At 52.4% G+C, this 19,506-nt stretch overlaps 4 protein-coding genes across 4 annotated transcripts; 1 reads left to right on the forward strand and 3 right to left on the reverse strand.

Annotated features, from left to right (window-relative positions):
• Positions 1-2,511: 2,511 nt before the first annotated feature.
• Positions 2,512-3,189, reverse strand: COL26b_013095 (uncharacterized protein; the record flags this gene model as incomplete). The annotated part of the gene is made up of 1 exon (XM_053185721.1): positions 2,512-3,189. One exon carries the CDS (start codon positions 3,187-3,189, stop codon positions 2,512-2,514), a length of 678 nt encoding a protein of 225 aa, XP_053030326.1.
• A 5,581-nt stretch (positions 3,190-8,770) lies between these two features.
• COL26b_013096 (uncharacterized protein) lies at positions 8,771-10,408 on the reverse strand (the record flags this gene model as incomplete). Its single annotated transcript, XM_053185722.1, has 1 exon — positions 8,771-10,408. The coding sequence occupies one exon, from the start codon at positions 10,406-10,408 to the stop codon at positions 8,771-8,773; it is 1,638 nt and encodes a 545-aa protein (XP_053030327.1).
• A 6,280-nt stretch (positions 10,409-16,688) lies between these two features.
• Positions 16,689-17,048, reverse strand: COL26b_013097 (uncharacterized protein; the record flags this gene model as incomplete). The annotated part of the gene is made up of 1 exon (XM_053185723.1): positions 16,689-17,048. One exon carries the CDS (start codon positions 17,046-17,048, stop codon positions 16,689-16,691), a length of 360 nt encoding a protein of 119 aa, XP_053030328.1.
• A 531-nt stretch (positions 17,049-17,579) lies between these two features.
• Positions 17,580-18,707, forward strand: COL26b_013098 (uncharacterized protein; the record flags this gene model as incomplete). Its single annotated transcript, XM_053185724.1, has 2 exons — positions 17,580-17,788; positions 18,218-18,707. The coding sequence occupies 2 exons, from the start codon at positions 17,580-17,582 to the stop codon at positions 18,705-18,707; spliced, it is 699 nt and encodes a 232-aa protein (XP_053030329.1).
• Positions 18,708-19,506: the final 799 nt, after the last annotated feature.

Consider the following 19,506-nt stretch of genomic DNA (forward strand, 5'->3'; position numbering starts at 1 on the left):
ACGTGACCTGTATCCTAGTTCTTCCGTATTCCGAGTGAGTCCCTGCTGTTCCCGTGATCCTGCAGTACAAAGGTCCTGTCCTAGCCGCCCGATGCCCAAGTGGGTCGGTCAACTGTTATCCTGCATAACGGGTCGTAACACTAAGGTGATCAGTCTTAGACTCAACAAGTTATTCGCAGTGTAGGTAAGCTGAAAGTATCCTGAGGATGAATACAAAGTTGATTGCTGAAGAGCTATGGAAGTATGACCTTGAGCCAGGCTCAGGTCATTCTATATACAAGTCCCGAACAGTTCCATTGCTCTGGGACCGACGATCACCGGGCGGTCCCCGGAGGTGGACCGTTCGCCCCGTGTCGGTCCTCTGCCAGGACCGCTTATCTTCCGTCGGTCCTTCTTATCGTCACGTGACTTGCACCATAGTTCTTCCGTTCCTGAGTGAGTCCCTGTTGTTCCCGTGATCCTGCAGTACAAATGCCTTGCCTTAGCCGCCCGACGCCCGGGTGGGTCGGTCAACTGTTATCCATGCATAACGGGTCGTAACACTTACACTGAGTGAATATAAGAGATAGTTACATATTACGTATACTATTTGCTGTTAACCAACGCCCTTTGATGCTATTACCTGCTGTTATAGTAGAGCTATCACCCTGATACTATATTTAAAGCTCTTATAGATAGATAGCATAGTAGCTATTATCACAGGCTAGAGCCCGGCCGAGATCTCCGACCTTGCCGGAGCAGCTACCGACATCCGGCCCCGCCGGACCCATTATCCTGCCGTAGCATACCGCCTCACCGCTGCTAGGCGCCCATTCCTGTGAAGTCTACAGCTTAGAATAGCCAATCAACGGCACCTCTATGTTGAACAAGCCTAGGGGCTAGCCCCTTACAGCTATGAAGACACCCCACCTTCTACCATTCTTACAAAGTGGACATCAATCTTCCAAATCTCTATACTAGAATAAGGTGGTATTTTCAGCATAGTAGCTACTGTAACAAAGAGCTTCATGCTCAGCTGAACGCTTTCTGCGTAAAGGAGCTAGATTAAGCTAGCTACAAACGCTAGAACACGCGTAGAAAGGCGGAGTTTAGCCCCAGACTCCAGCCTCAGGTCCCAGCCCAGCCGACCTCCATCTCGCATTCTTCCGTCTGACCGCATAGACCCACCTGTTCGTAGCGCTTATATTGCGCGATCTTACACGGCGGTGCTTGTTTCCGATCTATCGCAGCTTACGGCCCTAGCGCTGAATCCGCCTCTTGATTATCATCATAGTCCATAATTATCAGAATTGCGTGACGTTATATGCAAGCTTATGTTGCAACGCGTTGTTCTCAGCATCAAATACCTAGCCTGCTTGCTGATGCAGCTAAGCTGGTTTTGAACAGTGCAGGCTGTGCCTTGCAGACTTTTGTCTGGCGTCCTGCGTGCTGACAATCTAGTGGAGCGCTCTGTGGGGACAGCTGCAGAGTGTTCGCATGCTGCGTAGTAGTAGTGTAGTAAGAATAAGATCACACACATCCCCACCTTTTACTCTAACTCATCTTTTTCCAGCTTACATATTCCAGTCGCATATCCTTTGCTTATCTTAAACCTAGGTTTAGCCTGCTATTACACCCCACTGTCCCACTTGAAGGAGACCAGGGCCGCTGTCACAATCATACCCTCCATAGATTACGCACATGGATAGGGACAGGGGTACCCTGCCGGGAACCCGGCTTGTTGATGAGGTCGCTGACAGCCCATCTCCTCATTTCATTAGCCAGCTAACGTGACGAGAGCTCAAAGTGACTGTGGCGGAGGATGATTGTCATAAGCATATGTAAGCAACGACCATCTGCATCTCACTTCTATTTTAACTCTGTGGAGATGTTCGTTTATCTGAGCCTCCATTCCATCTGCGCAGTAAGCAGCTTATGGCACCTATAATACTTTTGGTGCTTGCTGCGCCTCGAGAGCCAATCGGCTTGCGGGCCTGCTGCTGAAATGCCGCCGTGGCGAATTGAGCCCGCATCCATGGTCGAAGTCCCCAAAAACCGAGAGAGATGCAGGCCGAAATGCGACGTCCTATCTTTCGACCGTCGTCCAGGCCTTCACGTCCCATTCTGCTCGTGCGTTCAAGCTTACCTTGCCTACCTTGAACGCTGCAAAAAGCCGTTTTCGGGCTGCCACAAAGATGTAGCGGGTCTGGGCCAAGGTGCCCCTGCCATATGCCATGCACCTAAGCCTTAGAAAGTCTGCCATAGTATGCTTACTAACCACAATGGACCTGCGAAGTTAGACACCGGTTTCGCGATCCACTGTACGCACGTAAACAGTCAAACGAGTCCCCAAAAGCTCAGCCAAGGCGCACTGGATAAGCACACTCTCCTATTAGGGCCCAACATATTACATGCATAGGTTATGTTTCCCGGCAGCGAGACAACATTGCCCGTTAATGCAGCGAAAGCGTCCGAAAGATGGCGAATGAGCATCTACACGTATGATTATGTCTGTCATTCGGCACTACCTAGCTATCCTGCTTGTGCTGTTCGGCGCCGCTTTCCCCTCTTGGGCTCGTCTTGCTTGGACTCCTCGGCCGCCTTGCGCCGCCTGCCCCGTTTCGGCGCCGTCTCCGCCGCGGATGGTGTGTTCTGTTGGCTGGTCTCCACAGCGCCCGGTGGAGTTGCGTTTGAACCTGCCCCCGCCACCAACACCGGTTCTGTGGCTCGCGGGTTGCTGAAACTTGTCTGCAGCTTATGCAAGACCGGAAAGGTTGTCTCGTCCATCGCCACGTTGCTTTGCTGTGTGTGGCCCGTAATCCTGTTTGTTGGCCACTGCCCGCTCAGGATGGAACTGGCGAGGTTGGGTCCCGTCTCGTAGTAGATGTTGAAGGCGCCGTGGATGACGTAGATCGTGATGTAGTAGATCACATTGTCGAAGAGGCAAAAGTCGACGCTCGCGCCCGGGCATATGGGACGCTGGTTATTCCAGGCGAGCTCGAAGTGGATACGACACCTCGACTGTCCGTGCTGCGGGATCCTGGTCTGGGGCTGGCCACCGCAGGAGATGAGGATCCATTCCTGAATGCGCCCGTCTCTCGTCGTCGTGGTCTGGTAGTGCAACGTCGACGTGTAGAAGTTGACCTGCAAGCCTTCGAGAGGGGTCGAGTCGGCGCCTAGGGCCTGGCAGATGACGGGAACGACGTCCATTTCGGCCGCTTGCTCATGCGTGTGAAGGTGGAACTGGGAGGGACGAAGCGTAAACCAAGAGCCAGCCTAAGACTCTAAGAGAAACTGAGAAACTATGATTCTAATGAAGTAAATCATCGCCAACTTGCGGTCAACAAAGAGAGAAGTCATCCACAATCAGATAATACAATGTAATCAGACATCGTTCACAAACACAGGCTTTGGAGTAATCCAGCGTAAGCAGATGGCGTTCTGAGCGGGAGGCAGTTCCAAGACTAGAGGAAAATGGAGAAACAACTCTCAGGAAAGCTTACGCATCTGCGCAACCAGGCGAGTTCAAAACCTGGCCTTGCGCCTCTCCAGTGGGATCATCCGTACATCCATACAGCAAGTAGCCATCGACTGTAAACGCGACTTTGCCGCTTTGGAAAACAACGCCAGCCATGTCTTCAGGTCGCGAAGCAAACGGACCAGCCCACGGATCTCAGCACAGCGTCTCCGCTCTGGCCAACACCACCAAGGACATGCCGCCCCCGACTCTTCCACCGACTGGCCCGAAGCACAAAACGGGCGTGTCGTCACAGCCAGCCAATGAATCACCTCCGCTGAAACGGCGACGGGCTACATCCGCGTCCGTATTCCCCCATCATCCCTAGCAATCCCAGCAAACCTAGGACTCTAAGCTGACAAGGCCGTAGCGGAGAAGACGTCAAGATAAGCACTACAGAAGATGAATTAGTCACACTAGCTAGCAACACTCTGCCGACCGCTCGAGTGCCGGTGGAGATCGTCGTCTTTGTCCGATGCCATGTTGTCACAAACGAAGATGACGTGGAGATGACCAGCAGCAAGAACTTAACGCGGAACTAAGGGATCTGCTGGTGTTGATAGTATATTTATGTGAAGGTTGGCAGGAAGCCAGACCGTCGAGGCCTCAGTAGCAATTACACACACCGCTAAATTGATAAGTGCTTGTTATTTAACATCTAAGACATATTTGTATCCTGTTATGGACACAGTAGTGTAGTAATGCAGGAAAACTACTAAGCCAGACCTGATAATATCATTATGACCTATAACGTTAATTGTATAAGCTATAAGCCGCGCTTTACATAAGTCGCTAATCTTTCCCTTCACTTGTGGAAAACAAACGCAGCGATTGTCTCCCTTTTCTTGTACCTTCCTTACTATGCCCTCTCAAGTACAGCACTTCCTGAACGCCGTTTCGACGCTTTCATTCCTATGCTTCGTCATTCTCGTCGCCGTGTCTCTCGCCGACCCTCTAAATCAGATAGATGGGCTGTTGTTGATCGAGGTCAGTGCGCCTAACATGTCGTCAATTCAAGAAGTAACTGTACTAAAGTGGCGAGTGCAGTTTGGTGAACCAAACACGACCGCGGGCAATAGGACCACGACAGTGGGCGTCTTACGGCACCGCGAGGTCTTAGATGCGGCTGAAAGCATCCACAATCATCTCGAGGTGAAGCCCACGGCAGCTGGCCGGCGCGCTCGGGACACATCGAGAGAGGCCGCTGTTTTAGTAGCCGCATCAGCCGCTACATCAGCAGCTAATCACACCAATGCGACGGCCGCCGACATCGTGAGCGCCCTTCCCCGAAACTACTCACTGGGCACGCAGCGATTCTGCGCAGGCTACACGGCTGGCCGTTTGTGTGGTGGTCTGCCTCCGCGGCTGACCGAACTGCTTCCCCAGACTCTTGCCGATCGACACCCAGACGTTTTGAACGCGACGGTTCTCGTCGACGGAGCTCTATCCGTTGCGCAGTCTGCGGCCGTTACACAGGGCCCGGTGGCTCTGAGCTTAGTTGTCCTGGCCGTGCCTTTGCTCGTTTTGCTTGTTTCTTCGTACGAGTGGCCCCTTAAGGTGCAAAGGACGCTCGAATCTAGAAGGGGTCATGTCTTCATTGCCGTCTGGCTCTTCACCGTGGGTGGCCTAGTATTAGCGGCTGGTCCTTTTATCACAGTCTTGGTTATACGATCCAGGCTTAACAGCCTCCCGAGCTGGATCAAAGTGCACCCTGGCCGTGCGGGGGATTTTCTGGTTGCAGGTATGAGTTGTGCAGTAGTCTCTGCGGCTACGAACCGGATACTCTGGGCGTGGGCGTGGAATAGCAGAGAGTAAAGATTAGTAAACTAGCTAGTAATCAAAGTAGCGTGACGACTAAGCTTATTTCATACTGGTATAGTAAATCTTGATTTCTGTTCTACTACAAAAAGGAGGTTTTGGAATCTTTGAAAATTATATGTAACTAATAGTCAAAAAAGTTTAGTAGACCTAGCCACGCTAGAACAAGGAGACAAAGTATTAATAGATTTTCAACACCAAACAGCACCGACAGAACAATAGTGCTAGTCCTAAACGATTCGACTTCTGTAGACCTCTCGTAGAGCAGACTAGTGTCCCATCTGATAGGTGATGTGTCCACACATTGGAACGCAATTGTAACTACGCATAACGCGTATCCCCACAGAGAAAAAGTAGAACAATGCATATCTCACTCGAAGCTGTCTCCCCAGCCTATCAGTTCACCACAACAAATATGCAGTGATTCTTGCCCCTATTGTAAGTTTATTGTTAGCTTTACTACCTCAAATGCACCCAGAGCTTAAAAGATATCAGGCAGAAGAGAAAGAAGTGAAGCTGTTAGCGGATCTTACTAATGATAAGAAAGGTGCTACTAGCGAAGATGAAAAGGTTTGTAGCTGTTTGAGAATAATGAATTTAAAGATGCTCCTATTAAAGATCTGGTTGAACGATCTCAGAATGAAGTGTGCTGTAGCTACCTAAACGGTATCTATTTAAACCTTCCATGTTCCACTTAACGCAGCAATACCCCCAGATACTGTATTCTGGGCTATATATGATATCTGTACCAAAGGTCAAATTCTCTAGAATAATCACCTCTAAGTACTGTCCATCTAAATATGCAGCTCAAAGCTCGATTTACCTGCTATTATTTAATGCCCCTCGTTGCAGGTATTCTTTTCAGCGCGCTTAACGCCAGAACGAACACAAACGCTCAGCAGCGCAGTAAGCAGTGTCAGTCAACTCGGTACTTCCCATAATACCGGCTTTGGACTTGCTCACATTGAGGTAGCTGCTGACACCAGACAACGCCGCCACTGCCTCACACACACACAGTCTATGTGGGTACATTGCTTAGTCCACAGCGTTCGCCCATGCGGTCAAGAACATAATCCACGGCCCAAATGCAGGAGACGCTTGGCTCGACATCGTCCTAGGGCCTGGTCAGCAGCTGTTCGCATTACGCTGGCCAAGTATAAAACACAGCATGTCTTCACATTGCCTGCGCGACCACCATAGAAGGCAGTCTACACGTACTTGGACCCTCGGGAGAGCCGCTGCCGACACGAAACCAGACGATATGAGACCGTCGTCGTACTTTTTTGCTTCCCTCTTTGCGCTCTCTGTGGCTGCAGACAATCCTTTCCTCCAAGCCCGCCAGGACTGTGCCGCCGTTCCAACAACGAGCGTGGGTCTTGACCCATCTCCTGATAACGAGCCACCCGCCGAGCCGGCCGAGCCCACGACGACCACTTCGGAGCCGTACCCAACCACCATCCTTGAATCACGCACGGAGATGAGACCTGATGGCCAGGTTATAACAACGACCCTGACCCTCACCTTACCTGGACCGGGGCCGCCACTCGGATCGGCCGTCGCTCCCCCGCCAGAGACGGCTGACCCAAGCACCCACGTTGTGGATGTCTTCGCGAACAGCGGCTCTTCTTTCCGTCCAAGCCAAGTCAACGCGGTCATAGGTGACGTTGTTCGATTCAACTTCGAACAGCGGAATCAGACAATCACACAGTCTTCACTTGACATGCCCTGTACTGCCTCGGGCCAGGCAAGCTCTACAACGAACGAATTCAGACCGCTCAATGTTACTGGTGCTCTGAGTGTGGACTTTAGGGTAGAGCAGACATCGCCGCTCTGGTTTTACAGGTTTGTGGATCCGACACGGCTGCTTCCAGCTCTTTCTCCCACAGCTTTTCTGTGTAACTGACTCGAATTTAGTCGTTCCACGAACGCCGGGCGGCATTGCAGTGCTGAAACGGTCTTTGCTATCAACCCTGGGGACGCTTTTGGAACATTCACCCAGAATGCCGACCTGCAGGGCCATCTCCGCGCTCGGAGACAAGCAGCGACCCGTCGAGGCGACAAGCCGTACTTGGGTCGATCTAGCGATAATGCACCTGGCATTGGGCACTGATTTGTGACACGAATACAATCGGGATACTGAGTTTCGTGGACGCATGGTTTTGGGTTTCGTAGTTGATAATGAGAATGGTCTCGCTCTATAGTCAAGATGCTTCACTGCTGTCATCATTCCTCGCATTTCCGTTTGTGATGATTCTAGTATTCTACTGCCGTAACTGTCTGTTCTGGTGTTGCCTTATCGACACCCACCACGGCTATTCTGGCATGGACTTGAGGAGGACAATTGCCATGAAGACCTCAAAGATGGCGATAACGCCTTCGCAAACACGCCAAGTTTCGTCGACGTAGGAATGTCATCTGTCGCAACAAAGACATCAAGCCAGCCACGGGCTGTCTCCATAGCCACCGACGTAGCAGACAGAGCTCTATACCGTTCAACAATAGGATACATCTCCCATCCCGAAACGTTTCATAGCGGTCAAATACGCCCTGAAGAATTGAGATCATCAATTCTAAGCATCTAGCTGTCGCAGGATCCGCTATGTTTACTTCATCCAACACATCAATACAGTTTAGCAAGCTCGTCATCAACGTCTGGATACGAGACCCACCACGGCCGTACAGGCAGCTGTAAACTCGCTGCATGTGAGCTCGGCCGTGGTAGGATTGAAGAAGGGTAGGGTGACAGACGGTTTCGAGGAACGGCAGTACAGTCGTCCTTAGTGTATGAGGGTTGATTGCATCGTCTCCAGTGATCCTGCGAATGTGTGCTAATCCGATGTTCTCGTCGGCCAGATCACGCGCGAGTTCTCGTATATGCCTGTCGTGAGACGTATCCAGGATTCTGAGAGACGACAACCAAAATGTCTCTGAGGGGGAATGTAAAGGATGAGGATACGGCTGTCTTCGGGTAGGACGATCCCTAGATAGGCTTTCCATAGCGACGAGGGCGGGAGGGAAGAACAGGGCACTATCAGAGAGGGAAAGAGGCAAGCAGAAGCTAGTACATACTTTGTCAAGCAGACCAGTCAGCTTCCGCCATAATATTACTGTGCAAGCGTGACTTCGTAGGTCCAGTGTGTGCTGTGATCGATGGTGGCCATGTGCTATTTGTATGGGACCCCTTCTATGCAGGAAACATACGGATAGTGTGATATAGCCACGCAAGTATCACAACGCAGCTTACTTAATTTCACATTCGTATCACAGTTTGATTACGTTTTACGATGACTCGTCGCAGCTGCAGAACTGCATAGAGGATCAAACAGCATCAGCAAGCTTGCTGCTACTACGAGTTCTATTGGTACTCTCTATCCTCTCATCGGTCGCGCGCAGGATTCTATAGCAGATCCCGCCCTACCCGCTCTTTAGAACGTTGTATCGTTCCTCACTTTTTGCTTACACGCCCTCCACTGAGAACCGAGACCAATCCGCCAAGGCCTGTCGACACTCCTGCGTCCACTGCTTGACCCCGCCGAAGTAGATCATTGGCTCCTGCGTCTTGCCGGGTATGGTGGCCCCCGTCCACCACGCACGGCTCTCCTTCATCAGGCTCTTCTGAAATTCGGACTTGACCTGCTCCTTCCACGTTCGACAGGCATCAACAGATACCTCAAACGATTTGAGACCTTCTGCGCGAAGCTTCCGAAGGACCGCCGCGATCCAGTCCACCTGCAACTCGATGAACGGCGGCGCATTCGCCTGGCTGGTAGGCGCTTGCGGCCCGTACAAGAAGAACGCATTAGGCAGTCCATCAGCAACCATGCCGAGATATGTTGAGATGCCCGCGCCCCACCTTTTTTGGAGCCGCACGCCGTGTTTGTCGTAGATGTTCATGTCAAAGAGGCTACCCGTGAACGAGTCGTAGCCCGTTGCGAAGACGACGATGTCTAGCGGAATTAACTGAGCTGGTAGATGACGGCCGACAAGAATGCCGTCCCGGTGGAATTCACGGATCGGTCGAGCCTTCAGGTCCACGACTTCGACGTTCGACCGATCGAGCATCTCGTAGTAGTCTTCTTCTAGGTTGACCCGCCGGCACCCAAAATGCTCGGATTGACGTAGAGGGGCGACGATGTCCATCTTTTCGCGGTTTGACATGCGTGATCTCACCTTTTGCACCCAGAAGTTGTAAAGGCTGCTGTTGGCCGCCTCGTCTTTCATGATGTCGACATAGTTGGACCACGTCAGCGCCAGCCCGCCCCTGGCCCAAAGTCGTTCATATCGGGCTTTGTGTTCCAGCTCGGTGGCTTCTCCAAACTTGCCGTAGCCCTGGTTATAGGGGAGGGCGGACGCAGAGCCGTACTTTGCCTTGAGGAAGATCCCCTCGTACAGATTCTTCATCTGCTCCGTCTCCTCGAAAGGTAGGCTTCGCTGACGCATCGGCACGGCAATACATGGGCTTCGTACGAACACGCTCAGTTCGCAATCCTGTTTCGCTAGCTCTTGCACAATCTGCAAACCGGTTGCACCTTGACCGATGATTCCGATCCTCTTGCCTCTCACGTCGAGGCCGTCAGGCCAGTGTCTAGGATGGATGACCTGCCCGGCGAACTCATCCAATTTCGGAAAGGCGGGCACGTACGGCTTGGTCAGGCTTCCGGTGCCGAACACGACGAAGCGGCACGTCAATCTGAGGCCGTTTGTGGTCGACAGCGACCATGTTCTAGCCCGCACATCGTAGCGTACTTCCCTCACCCTCGCATTGAAGACTGTATCCTTTCGCAGGTCGAGAGTGTCGTCCACGTGGGTAAAGTATTTTTTGAGCTCTTCGTGGCTGGGGTACCGCTCAGTGAAGTTGAACGACTCCCACACTTTGGCGATATTAAACTGGTACGACGGGGTTTCCGAGTCCACACGAGCCCCTGGATATCTGTTGAAGTGCCACACGCCTCCGAAATCACTCCCTGCTTCGAGGACCTTTGCAGTGAATCCCAGCAGTCGGAGCTTGTGGAGAGCGGAACAGCCGCTGAAGCCGGCGCCAATGATTCCTACATCTGTCACCAAAGCTCTATCGTCTGTATAAGGGCTCTCCATGTCGGAACTACTTTCGTGCTTTCAGTTCTTTATGTGATGCTGTTGATAATATAGGGCTGCAGTGTTCAAGGCCGAGGTTAGAGTGTATCAACCCAATGTAGTTTCTCGTTGGACTTAAGAACATGGACGCCATTCTGAGTGGGCCGCAGAAAGTTGACGTGGTGGCGATGGATGTTTGCTACCGAAAAGCATGATGGCAGCGACTTAGAATTTGGCTCACACTTGGCTTGTGCTATGATAGAGTCCGCTTCATGATAAGCATGATGGGTCTTGAGAGGTAAGCGAGGCAAGATGTCGGACTTGTAATCGGCATGGTCTGTTCCTGGCATGCGGGTCACAACTGCGGGTCGCAGCTGCGGCTCGTTAGAAACAATGCCACAGAGCAACAGAAGGCTTTTCACTTGGCTTCGATTCTGCAGTACATCCTGAATCAATGTAGCACTATTGTGTATTGCAGCTGGTAAGCCTGTGGGCTGAGAAGGACTGGACGCCGTAATCATTTCGTAAGCCAGGCATATATCGGCCGACATCAAGAACAGAAGGAGCCCTTCCTATCGATTGAAATTAATCCTACCCTAAGTATAGAGCTATGAAGATGGAAACTAGATGGATATATTTCGACGCGAAAAGAGTAGATTACTAAGCCTCCCTCCGTTCGGCTCCTCCCTTCAAGGGGCATCGGCAAGCGAAGACTGATCTGGTTGCAAGAAATGAGGTGTCCGCTGTTATTCTACATTCCAGAAAAGCTGCCAGCGGCAGAGTACTCCTACTTTATATATAGATCATACTGTACCGACCCAGTACCAAGATGTTATTTTTATCCCAACCAAGTACTCTACAGTACAGAAATAGGGCTAGGCTTGTTGAAGTTTCAGAAATAGAACAAAGCAAAGTTTCTATTTATAAATTTTAGAGTGACATGCCAGGCGCAACATGCCAGACCACTATGCTTATATTGGACTGCAAATTGCACGGTTTGTTTCAATTCCAGAGTCCTTCCCAAATTACGTCAAGCATGAGAAGCCAACAAAACAGCTGTTGGCTTCAGCTCCGCCGTAGAAACCATGTCCATTCTGTCAGTTCGACTCCGCTTCTTGCCGAAAGGCTTGAGGGCAACCGCGGCTACCCCAGTCTCTTTTGCTGCATCGGTTCTAAGGGCAAAGATGCCGCCTTGCGCTGGCTGGCCACGTCGAAGCCGGCTGGGCGGACGTTCGGTGATGTTCATCTACACGTTGATCGGCAGGCGGGGGATGTCACGACTGAACGTCCGCTTCTGTATGCCGATATCACCGTCGAAGAGGATAGCCTGGACGTGCCTGCATCCAATTCTATCGGTGATCAACTCAAACACGATGTGGATACCCATTGTTTAGCGCCAGTGTCAGCTTATGCAGGCGTGCTTGGCATCCTGACGGACGTTGTATGCGTGTTTCTGCCCGATTCAGCAGCTCTTGATATGGTTGCTAAAGCGGTTGCGTCGTGGTCGCCGAACCAGCACGAGGATTCCCTCCCCTTGCCCCGTCTGGTGCTCATCGTGAAAACTAGCCCAGGACAGAATCAGGACAAACTTCGTTCGCAGCTGCTAGACACAATTCGTAGGAAGACGGCTGCGAAGATGCTTGAAGCAAGGTTCTCGGCTGTCGGCGTCTACGCTCTGCCCGTCGGGGTGGACGTTTCTGCCCAATACCAGTATGGTCGTCTGCGCGATCATATGAAGAGTGAGTCAGATATTGTTCGCAGACATAGAATCGCAAATAGTCTCCTCTTCAACAGTCGCCACTTTGCCACACTGGCCGAGTCTGCGTATACCTCGTACGTGAATGGCCAACCGTTCGATATTGTGCGGGCGACAAGAGCGCGCAACCCGGTGCCGCGTAAGATGCAACATTCGATGGAACGCTTCATTCGCAGGTTTGTCAACGAAGAAACCGCACTCGCCACGTTTGTGCTACCTCACGTTGCTTCCGCCATGATGCTGGACGCCTTCCCTCCAGGAATGCATAGTTTGTCAATTCCATCCCCTGTCGTCTACGCCCGAACACGTGCTGACCTTCCAGAATTCGCGCCCGAACAGGTATATCGCTCGCTGTACAAGACCGTTTTCGTGGGAGCTCTGGCGGCGCTAGGTATGCCGAAGAAGTATGAGGCCATTTTGCGGAGCATAATTGCACGACGCCCACGGCGCACATGGACCGATGCCGGACGGGTCGAAGGCCAGCACAAGTTCATGCGGGCGTATGCGCGCCGGTGGAGAAACATCTACAGTGATCGAGACTGCTTGGTCTGTCTCTGCAGAACGCCCGAATACGCGTTAGCGTGCGGGCATGCTGTCTGTGCTGTTGACGCCCGACGCTTTGGTGAGAAAGCTGGACCTGACTCGTTCGTTATCAACGCCTGTCCTCTGTGCCTCAGCTCAGTCGGGACCTTGCAATACAGAGTCAAGCCAAAAACCAAGGGCATCAACGTCCTAAGCATTGATGGAGGCGGGGTTCGAGGCATCATTCCACTGCAGATCCTGCAGCTTCTCGAGAAGAGGCTGTCATCCTTTCTGCCCAACTTTCCGGTCCAAAACCACTTCGATCTAGTAGTGGGTACAAGCTCTGGTAAGCCGCTGGCCGTCAGCGCATGCTGTTGCCCTCTCTTGTTATCTGCATCCTTGCATCTTTGTATCGTGTCATGTTCGTCCTGCGCCTGCCACTGCATGTGATGCTGACACCTATCACTCCTAGGCGGCCTCATTGCTTTAGGTGCAGTCATGAAAGACTTTTCGGTGTCCTGCTGCATGAACATGCTTCGCAACTTGTCGGCCAGCGTTTTTCGTCCTCGTCTACCCTTACCAGGATGGCTGCAGGGACGCGCTCTACGGTTGCTGACGATATACCTATTTGGCTCCCTATACCCCTCCGAGAGCATTGACACTTTCTTGCGAAACGCCTTAGGGGATAAGAAGCTGCTGGATCATTGCGCAGCAACGGCGAGGGGAGCAAAGGTTGCAGTCACAGCCTCCGGCGTGCCGCGGGGTGGGTATCTGTTGTCGAACTATAACGGAGCCGGGTCCGATGAGCACCGGGGCACCTGCCAACACATCCGGGCCACAGGACCCCCCGATCGGGCTAGTGTGTATGACGCGTGAGTACTACTGGACCATTCTGTCATTCTGTCAGTATGTTATTGGCTTACGCTGACGTCTCCAAAGCGCAAGGGCCACGACGGCAGCTCCCGGGTAAGCTTCCACCCTCCGAGAAGTGTGACCACCATGGCTGACTCGTGCATTGCAGGGTCTTCTGGCCCCACTCTGTCCCTCGGGTAGGTAAGCTGCAGGACGGCGCGATTTGCGGGGAAAACTGCCCGAAGCGGACGGCCTTATGCGAGAGCCGTTCTCTGTGGCCCGGCGCCCGCCGGGGTGTGACCCTCTCTCTCGGGACCGGGCGCACGGACGCCCGGCCGACGTCGCCCGTTTCTCCAACAACCGCACAGGCTCCCAAACGGGCGGGTGGGCCCTCAGGCGTCTTCGACACGCTACGTGGCTATGTCTCGAGCCTTTTTCATGCGGTCGATTCTTTCATGGACGGCGAGGCTGCATATGACCGATGTACGCTCGAGGATGGACCTGCGTTGGTGGACGGAAAGAAAGACTTTCGCTGTAATTTGAGGCTAGAAGGTCCTGTGCCCGCCTTGGACGATCTGGACGCTGTTGAGGATCTAAGGTCGCAAACTTCGGCAGCATTTCAGGGCGGCGAGCAGATTGACGCGGTCACCAGGGCGCTGCTGTCGACGCTCTTCTATTTCGAGCTGACGGCCCGGCCGATGAAAAACCGGTCTAGTACGACGTGTGTGGGTCGTATCGTCTGCAACCTCGACCCAGGCACTGACCTACATCACCTCATTATGTCCCTCGCTGGTGGCGGAGCTGAGTTCTTCGTCCAAGGCGTGGTAGTGCCCCTACAGAGAAAGAGCGTTAATTATAGAAACACACGTTTCCAGCAGTCCATCCAGCTGAACGTACGTGATCTCGACGCCGAGTTTCCCATCGCCTTGCGGGTCAGCGGCCTCGGTTGTGAGTGGGAGCCGGTCTCTATCAGCTCATCACCCTTCACTTTACGTGGTCTCTTGGACAGCCAGGGGTGGAACAACCATTTTGGCAATGCAGATGATACCCCAACGAGTCCGACGCGAAGTCGCAAGCGCTTTCTGCACGCAGATGCAAAACGGATAGGCAAGAAGCGACGTCTGTAGCTTGATTCGAAAGTCTGTCTAAATAATACAGAACTTTGACGAGCCTGTCCCCCTGTGTCTTATATTCTGGGGTACACTGATATTCCTGCTGCCTATCAGATATCATGCGTTATGTATGATATCACTAGTGTTAAGTTGAATCGTGGCACGGCGCGTGGCAACATCCGTGAATCACCATGTTCATGATGGCTGTCCGCCCAGCTGCTAAAACGGCAGGCAGCATTTTCATTTGGGAGTGACTGTTTCAAGCCCCCTGTTAGTCTGGTGACATTGACAGACCCCGTTCATGCCTAGGGCCAAGAGGGATTTTCGTCAGGTTGCCCCCCTTGATCAATAGCACAACGGACTAGTCCAGATTCAGCCCTCTCTTGACATACTGGGCCCCTAATGTTTGAGTATAAAGAGTGAAGCATCCCACACCACAAGGAAATATAACCTTCGCTATCTTTGATTCTCCTTTACTTGAGCAGACACATTATGCCCAGCAGCACCTTACTATAATGGCATCTATAGATAATAACCCTGCTACTGGGTCTTCTATTCGTCTTTATTTTCAGTTATATTGTTCTGATTGGCAGCTAGATGAAACTAAGGAGCCCAAGCAAAAGGACAACAAGAAAGAGCCTATCTTGGGTCCGCCAGTAGATCTACCGCGGTATGCTAGATCTTCCCGAAAGGAGACAACGAGAAGCACCAATCATACAGTGAGACTACTAATGTCCCCGTCATAATTTGACTTTTATTTCCTGACATCATGGAAGATCCTGGACCAACCGAGTCCTGCCGCAGAAACAATTTGTTTTCGCGCTAAAAGCAACGAAGGCGAGACTGTCAAAAGATCGTGAAGCCGGGCTTGGGTGGCTGAAAACGACAGAGTCCTGTTTCGGGGCGAGGCTTGGAATACGCCATGTGCACATATAGCGGATACCATACTAAGAACACTCTTGATGGTCACTGGTTGAGTTACGGTAGTGGATGGTACTGTTTCTGTAGTGATGGGAGCTAGTGTAATAATTTGATTACTACCCACAGAGGGTCAATAGTGGTAGAAAGCCGCTCTTCCATAAGTAGGCTTTTGAGTGAACTTCTATTTAGGTTATTAGCAAGTCCGCGCCACAAGTCAGATTGACAAATAAGACTGCAAGTATATGTTCTATTACTTATAGGTTGTAGCTCAAACGCAGTATTCTATTTACGCAGTAGAGTTCGCAGTTTAAGCACGCAGTGGCATCTTGCTATCATCACATATGCATCTTATGCTCGTGATGACTTGCGGGGGCCCGACGCTAAAGACCGCCTGGAAGTTCTTAAAGGACGTTTGCTGAATGCACACGTCGCCCATAGTACCACGGAACTGGCAGTCCACGGAGGGAAATCCAGGCCAGGATACAGCCGTCAGGCTCACGTCCATTACAGCGGCTGCCCAGCTTAGTGTCAGCCTGTCTCATTCAATCAGTCGTAAAACTTACGAACAGACTGCCACTGATTGTCAAACGGAACAACGACGCTAGTCAGACGCCCAGCCGCAGCCGTGCCTGTCACGTTAACGGCGCCTGCAAGGTTGCAAATCTGCGTTAGCTGTCGGCTTCGCACGGCGTGGTCGAAGGAAAACAGCTGGAGAGTGTTTGGCAGAAGCATAGTGTTGAGCTACGAAGAGGCCTGAAATACAGTAGTGTAAAGGTGAAGAAGGCTCGGCTTAAGTACGCCGCATCCAAAAGCACACGCCGAATTCTATAAATATCCTACTCTACGCTGCAGCTGCGGATAGTATAGCTACCGATATCTAAAAATATCTACTTATCAAACAGCCAGTAAGAACTCTTTACAGTAATAGGCGAGCTGTGACATATGACTCTTCCTGGCGTCACATACCCCTACTGGTCCTTTTTAGGTCGTTGGAGCATAGTCCCCATACTGGACCGGCTTAGATAGCCACTCTCGTCGAGGTCTGCTGCGAAAACGGTGAAGATACAGATGTGGCTGCTGTATCATCATCTGGACACATTACCTTTATATAGGACTCGGAAGTCAATTCCGTTTACGGTTATAATTCTTCCGAAGCGCCATGTAGCCGAAATCTCGCAATCTCTGCAGCGCTTAGGTCCGATGCATCCACCTCCGCAGTGTCGGTTTGATCCCCAAGTCTAAGTTGTATCAGATACGAAGCGTTCTTTGCTGCCCCTTCCGCCGCTGCGATGATCTTATCGAAGGTGAACACACCACGTTTTCCACCCATTTTGAATGCTTCGATCGCCTCGTCTCCGATGTCTTTCATCTTCACCCAACTGCTCTGGCTGGTGTCGTAGCCTTCCCACTTGACCTTGTAGTAGACGCGACGCCCGATCTTTGCTTTGGCGAGGAGGGCCTCGACGGGATACTCCGCTCGGTCATCGAATGTCTCCATCGTGGGTACAGCCGGGGTGTTGTGTCTTTGAGGCGTTGTGAGCTCTCGAGGTTGCTTCGAAGCGCGGCTTCTCGTGATAGGCCCCCGCCCAGCCGCCCCGTCGCCCCCAGCATCATCCTTTCCATGGAGCAGGTCCACCACCGATGCAACTAGACTGGGGAGGTCACCATCATTCATCGCTTGGGGCCTATGCTCCACAGGCACTTGAACAGGCGTTGCGCGGTTAATGTGCTTATTTGCGGCGATGCAGAGTTGGCTGCTGCTTACTCCCCACTAGCGTGTCATTTGCCTTGGGGCCCTTATCTGGCGGCCTGGCAGTGTATTCTTGCGGGTCGTATGTACTATTTAACTGGCTTTAAGGGGAGAACATCTTTCTACAACATGTCTACACCCGCTTTCTTCCCAGTCTTCATTGGTTAGATTCCCTCATTTTTGGTTTCCTGTTCCTTGCAATCTTGGTCCAGTCTTTCTCGCTACACAAAGCCTCTCCGTACGGCCGGACAACGCCCAATAGCCCAACGTCCGGGGAACATGTCAGAGCTCCAACAGCTTGCGACGACCCTGCTGACCGATGTAACCCACTACACGCTCCGGGGCAACACCCCCGCTGGCGTGAGCGAAAACAGCCGCGCAGCGATCATGACAACGGCCCAGGCTATCATCAACCTTGTGCGGTGTGATACACACTTGGAACCCATGGACGACTGCGTCAAGATCGGGGAAATGGTTGCGAAGCAGATGTTTGCTCATTTTGGAGCTTTCCAGCAAATTCCACCGGAGGGGTCGGTAACATACGCTGAGCTTGCGACCAGCGTACGATGCGACGTGCATCTTCTAAGTAGGGTCTCCCTTTGTACAGAACTTGCTCGTGGCTTTGATTCTGCTAGTCAGCTGGAGGCGAGGCATCTCCAGCGGCCAGCGTGCATTGTACAACGGACGCAACAGGAGACAATAATTACATCGACTGACGTGAGCCAGCTCGCCTCGCGTGGATGCTACTGTCCACTGGCATTCTACGGCAGGCCGGTCGAGACAGGATTGCACACACCGACAGATCAAGGGTCTTCCTGAACTGTCATCCGACTGGAGACCTCACTCAAGTCATGTAGGTCAAGGCCAGTGGCTGACGGGCCGTTGTGCATCCCGACCACCTCAGCTTACCCCCACAGGTTCACGCACGGATTGGTGTCCTACGCCAAGCTGTCCGACTATTTCCGTCAGTATGGTCGTTCGGAGCCACGAGGACCAACGCCTGTGCCTTTCTCCTTCGCGTATGGCCAGCCGGAGAAGACGATTTGGGATGTCGCTTACCAGGATCCGGAGACGAAGCGGGTGTTTATGCGAGCGATGACGGCCATGGCAGCCGTCTCTCCTGTTTGCGGTTTGTACGACTTTTCCTGGGTTGTGGAGGCGTCCAAGGTGGATGATGGCCGTCGCATGCTGCTGGTCGATGTTGGCGGAGGAAACGGCCATGCGACGCGTTCCATCGCGAGCAGTGGCCTGCCCTTGCAGCGGTGCGTCCTGCAGGATATGGAGGTGGTCATTAACGAGGTCAAACAGGCTGACGAGATGGGTGGGGTAAAACTGATGGCCATCGACATGCGCAAAGAGCAGCCAGTTAAAGGTCCGTCCGGCCCGGCCTCTATCGAGACCAGCTGACTGAGACATATGCAGGTGCCTACTGTACGTCTACTACATTCGATATTGCTTGCACGATTACAACGATGAGGCCGCGATTGCCATCTTGGGGGTCATCGCGGACGCAATGGCTGGCGACAGTAGGCTGCTGATTGCAGAGCAGGTGCTCGACGATCCACCTTCTGCGGCCGCTGCGTCGCTCGATCTGCTGATGTTCACTGTGGGCGGGAAGGAGAGGACGGAGGAGATGTGGAGAGATGTAATTGCAGCCGCTGGGCTAGAGTTGGCTGACGTCTTCTCGGCAGAAGGTAATCCACACGCTGTACTAGAATGTGTCAAACCAGGCGGTGGAACCAACGGACACTTAGGAGTGCTCGGGTCCGTAAGCATGTAGTGTAGCATCTCTTGCATCTAGACGACCGATTCAGTTTTGGTTATAGTGCATATTTGTCTTTCTCTTCCTTCCTTCTTTCTCCACGTCCTTTTCTAAGTATGGATGGTCGACTGTACAGCGAGTATTACGGGCGATCATCTGGGGTGCCTAGCCACAGCGAATAAGAGAAGACCAGAACCAACCGCCATACTGTTCCCACGTCTGGAGGCTTTGTCTGAGACCAACACAACCAACCATTGATCGCCCCCCCCCCCCCTCTCCTAAGCTCCAAATGCTAGCGCCTGTCGCCCTTTACCCCGAGCAAAAACGTATTCGTAGCATGGCTAGGATAAGTGACAGGCGGGTGCACATGAGCCCCGAATGGCTCGCGCGTCTTCGTAGAGACGAGGAATACCGGCGATATGCACTGGAGACACGTGAAATACG

Source organism: Colletotrichum chrysophilum (genome assembly GCF_026319265.1).
Source record: "Colletotrichum chrysophilum strain AFK26 chromosome Unknown scaffold_205, whole genome shotgun sequence".
Lineage (NCBI taxonomy): Eukaryota > Fungi > Ascomycota > Sordariomycetes > Glomerellales > Glomerellaceae > Colletotrichum > Colletotrichum chrysophilum.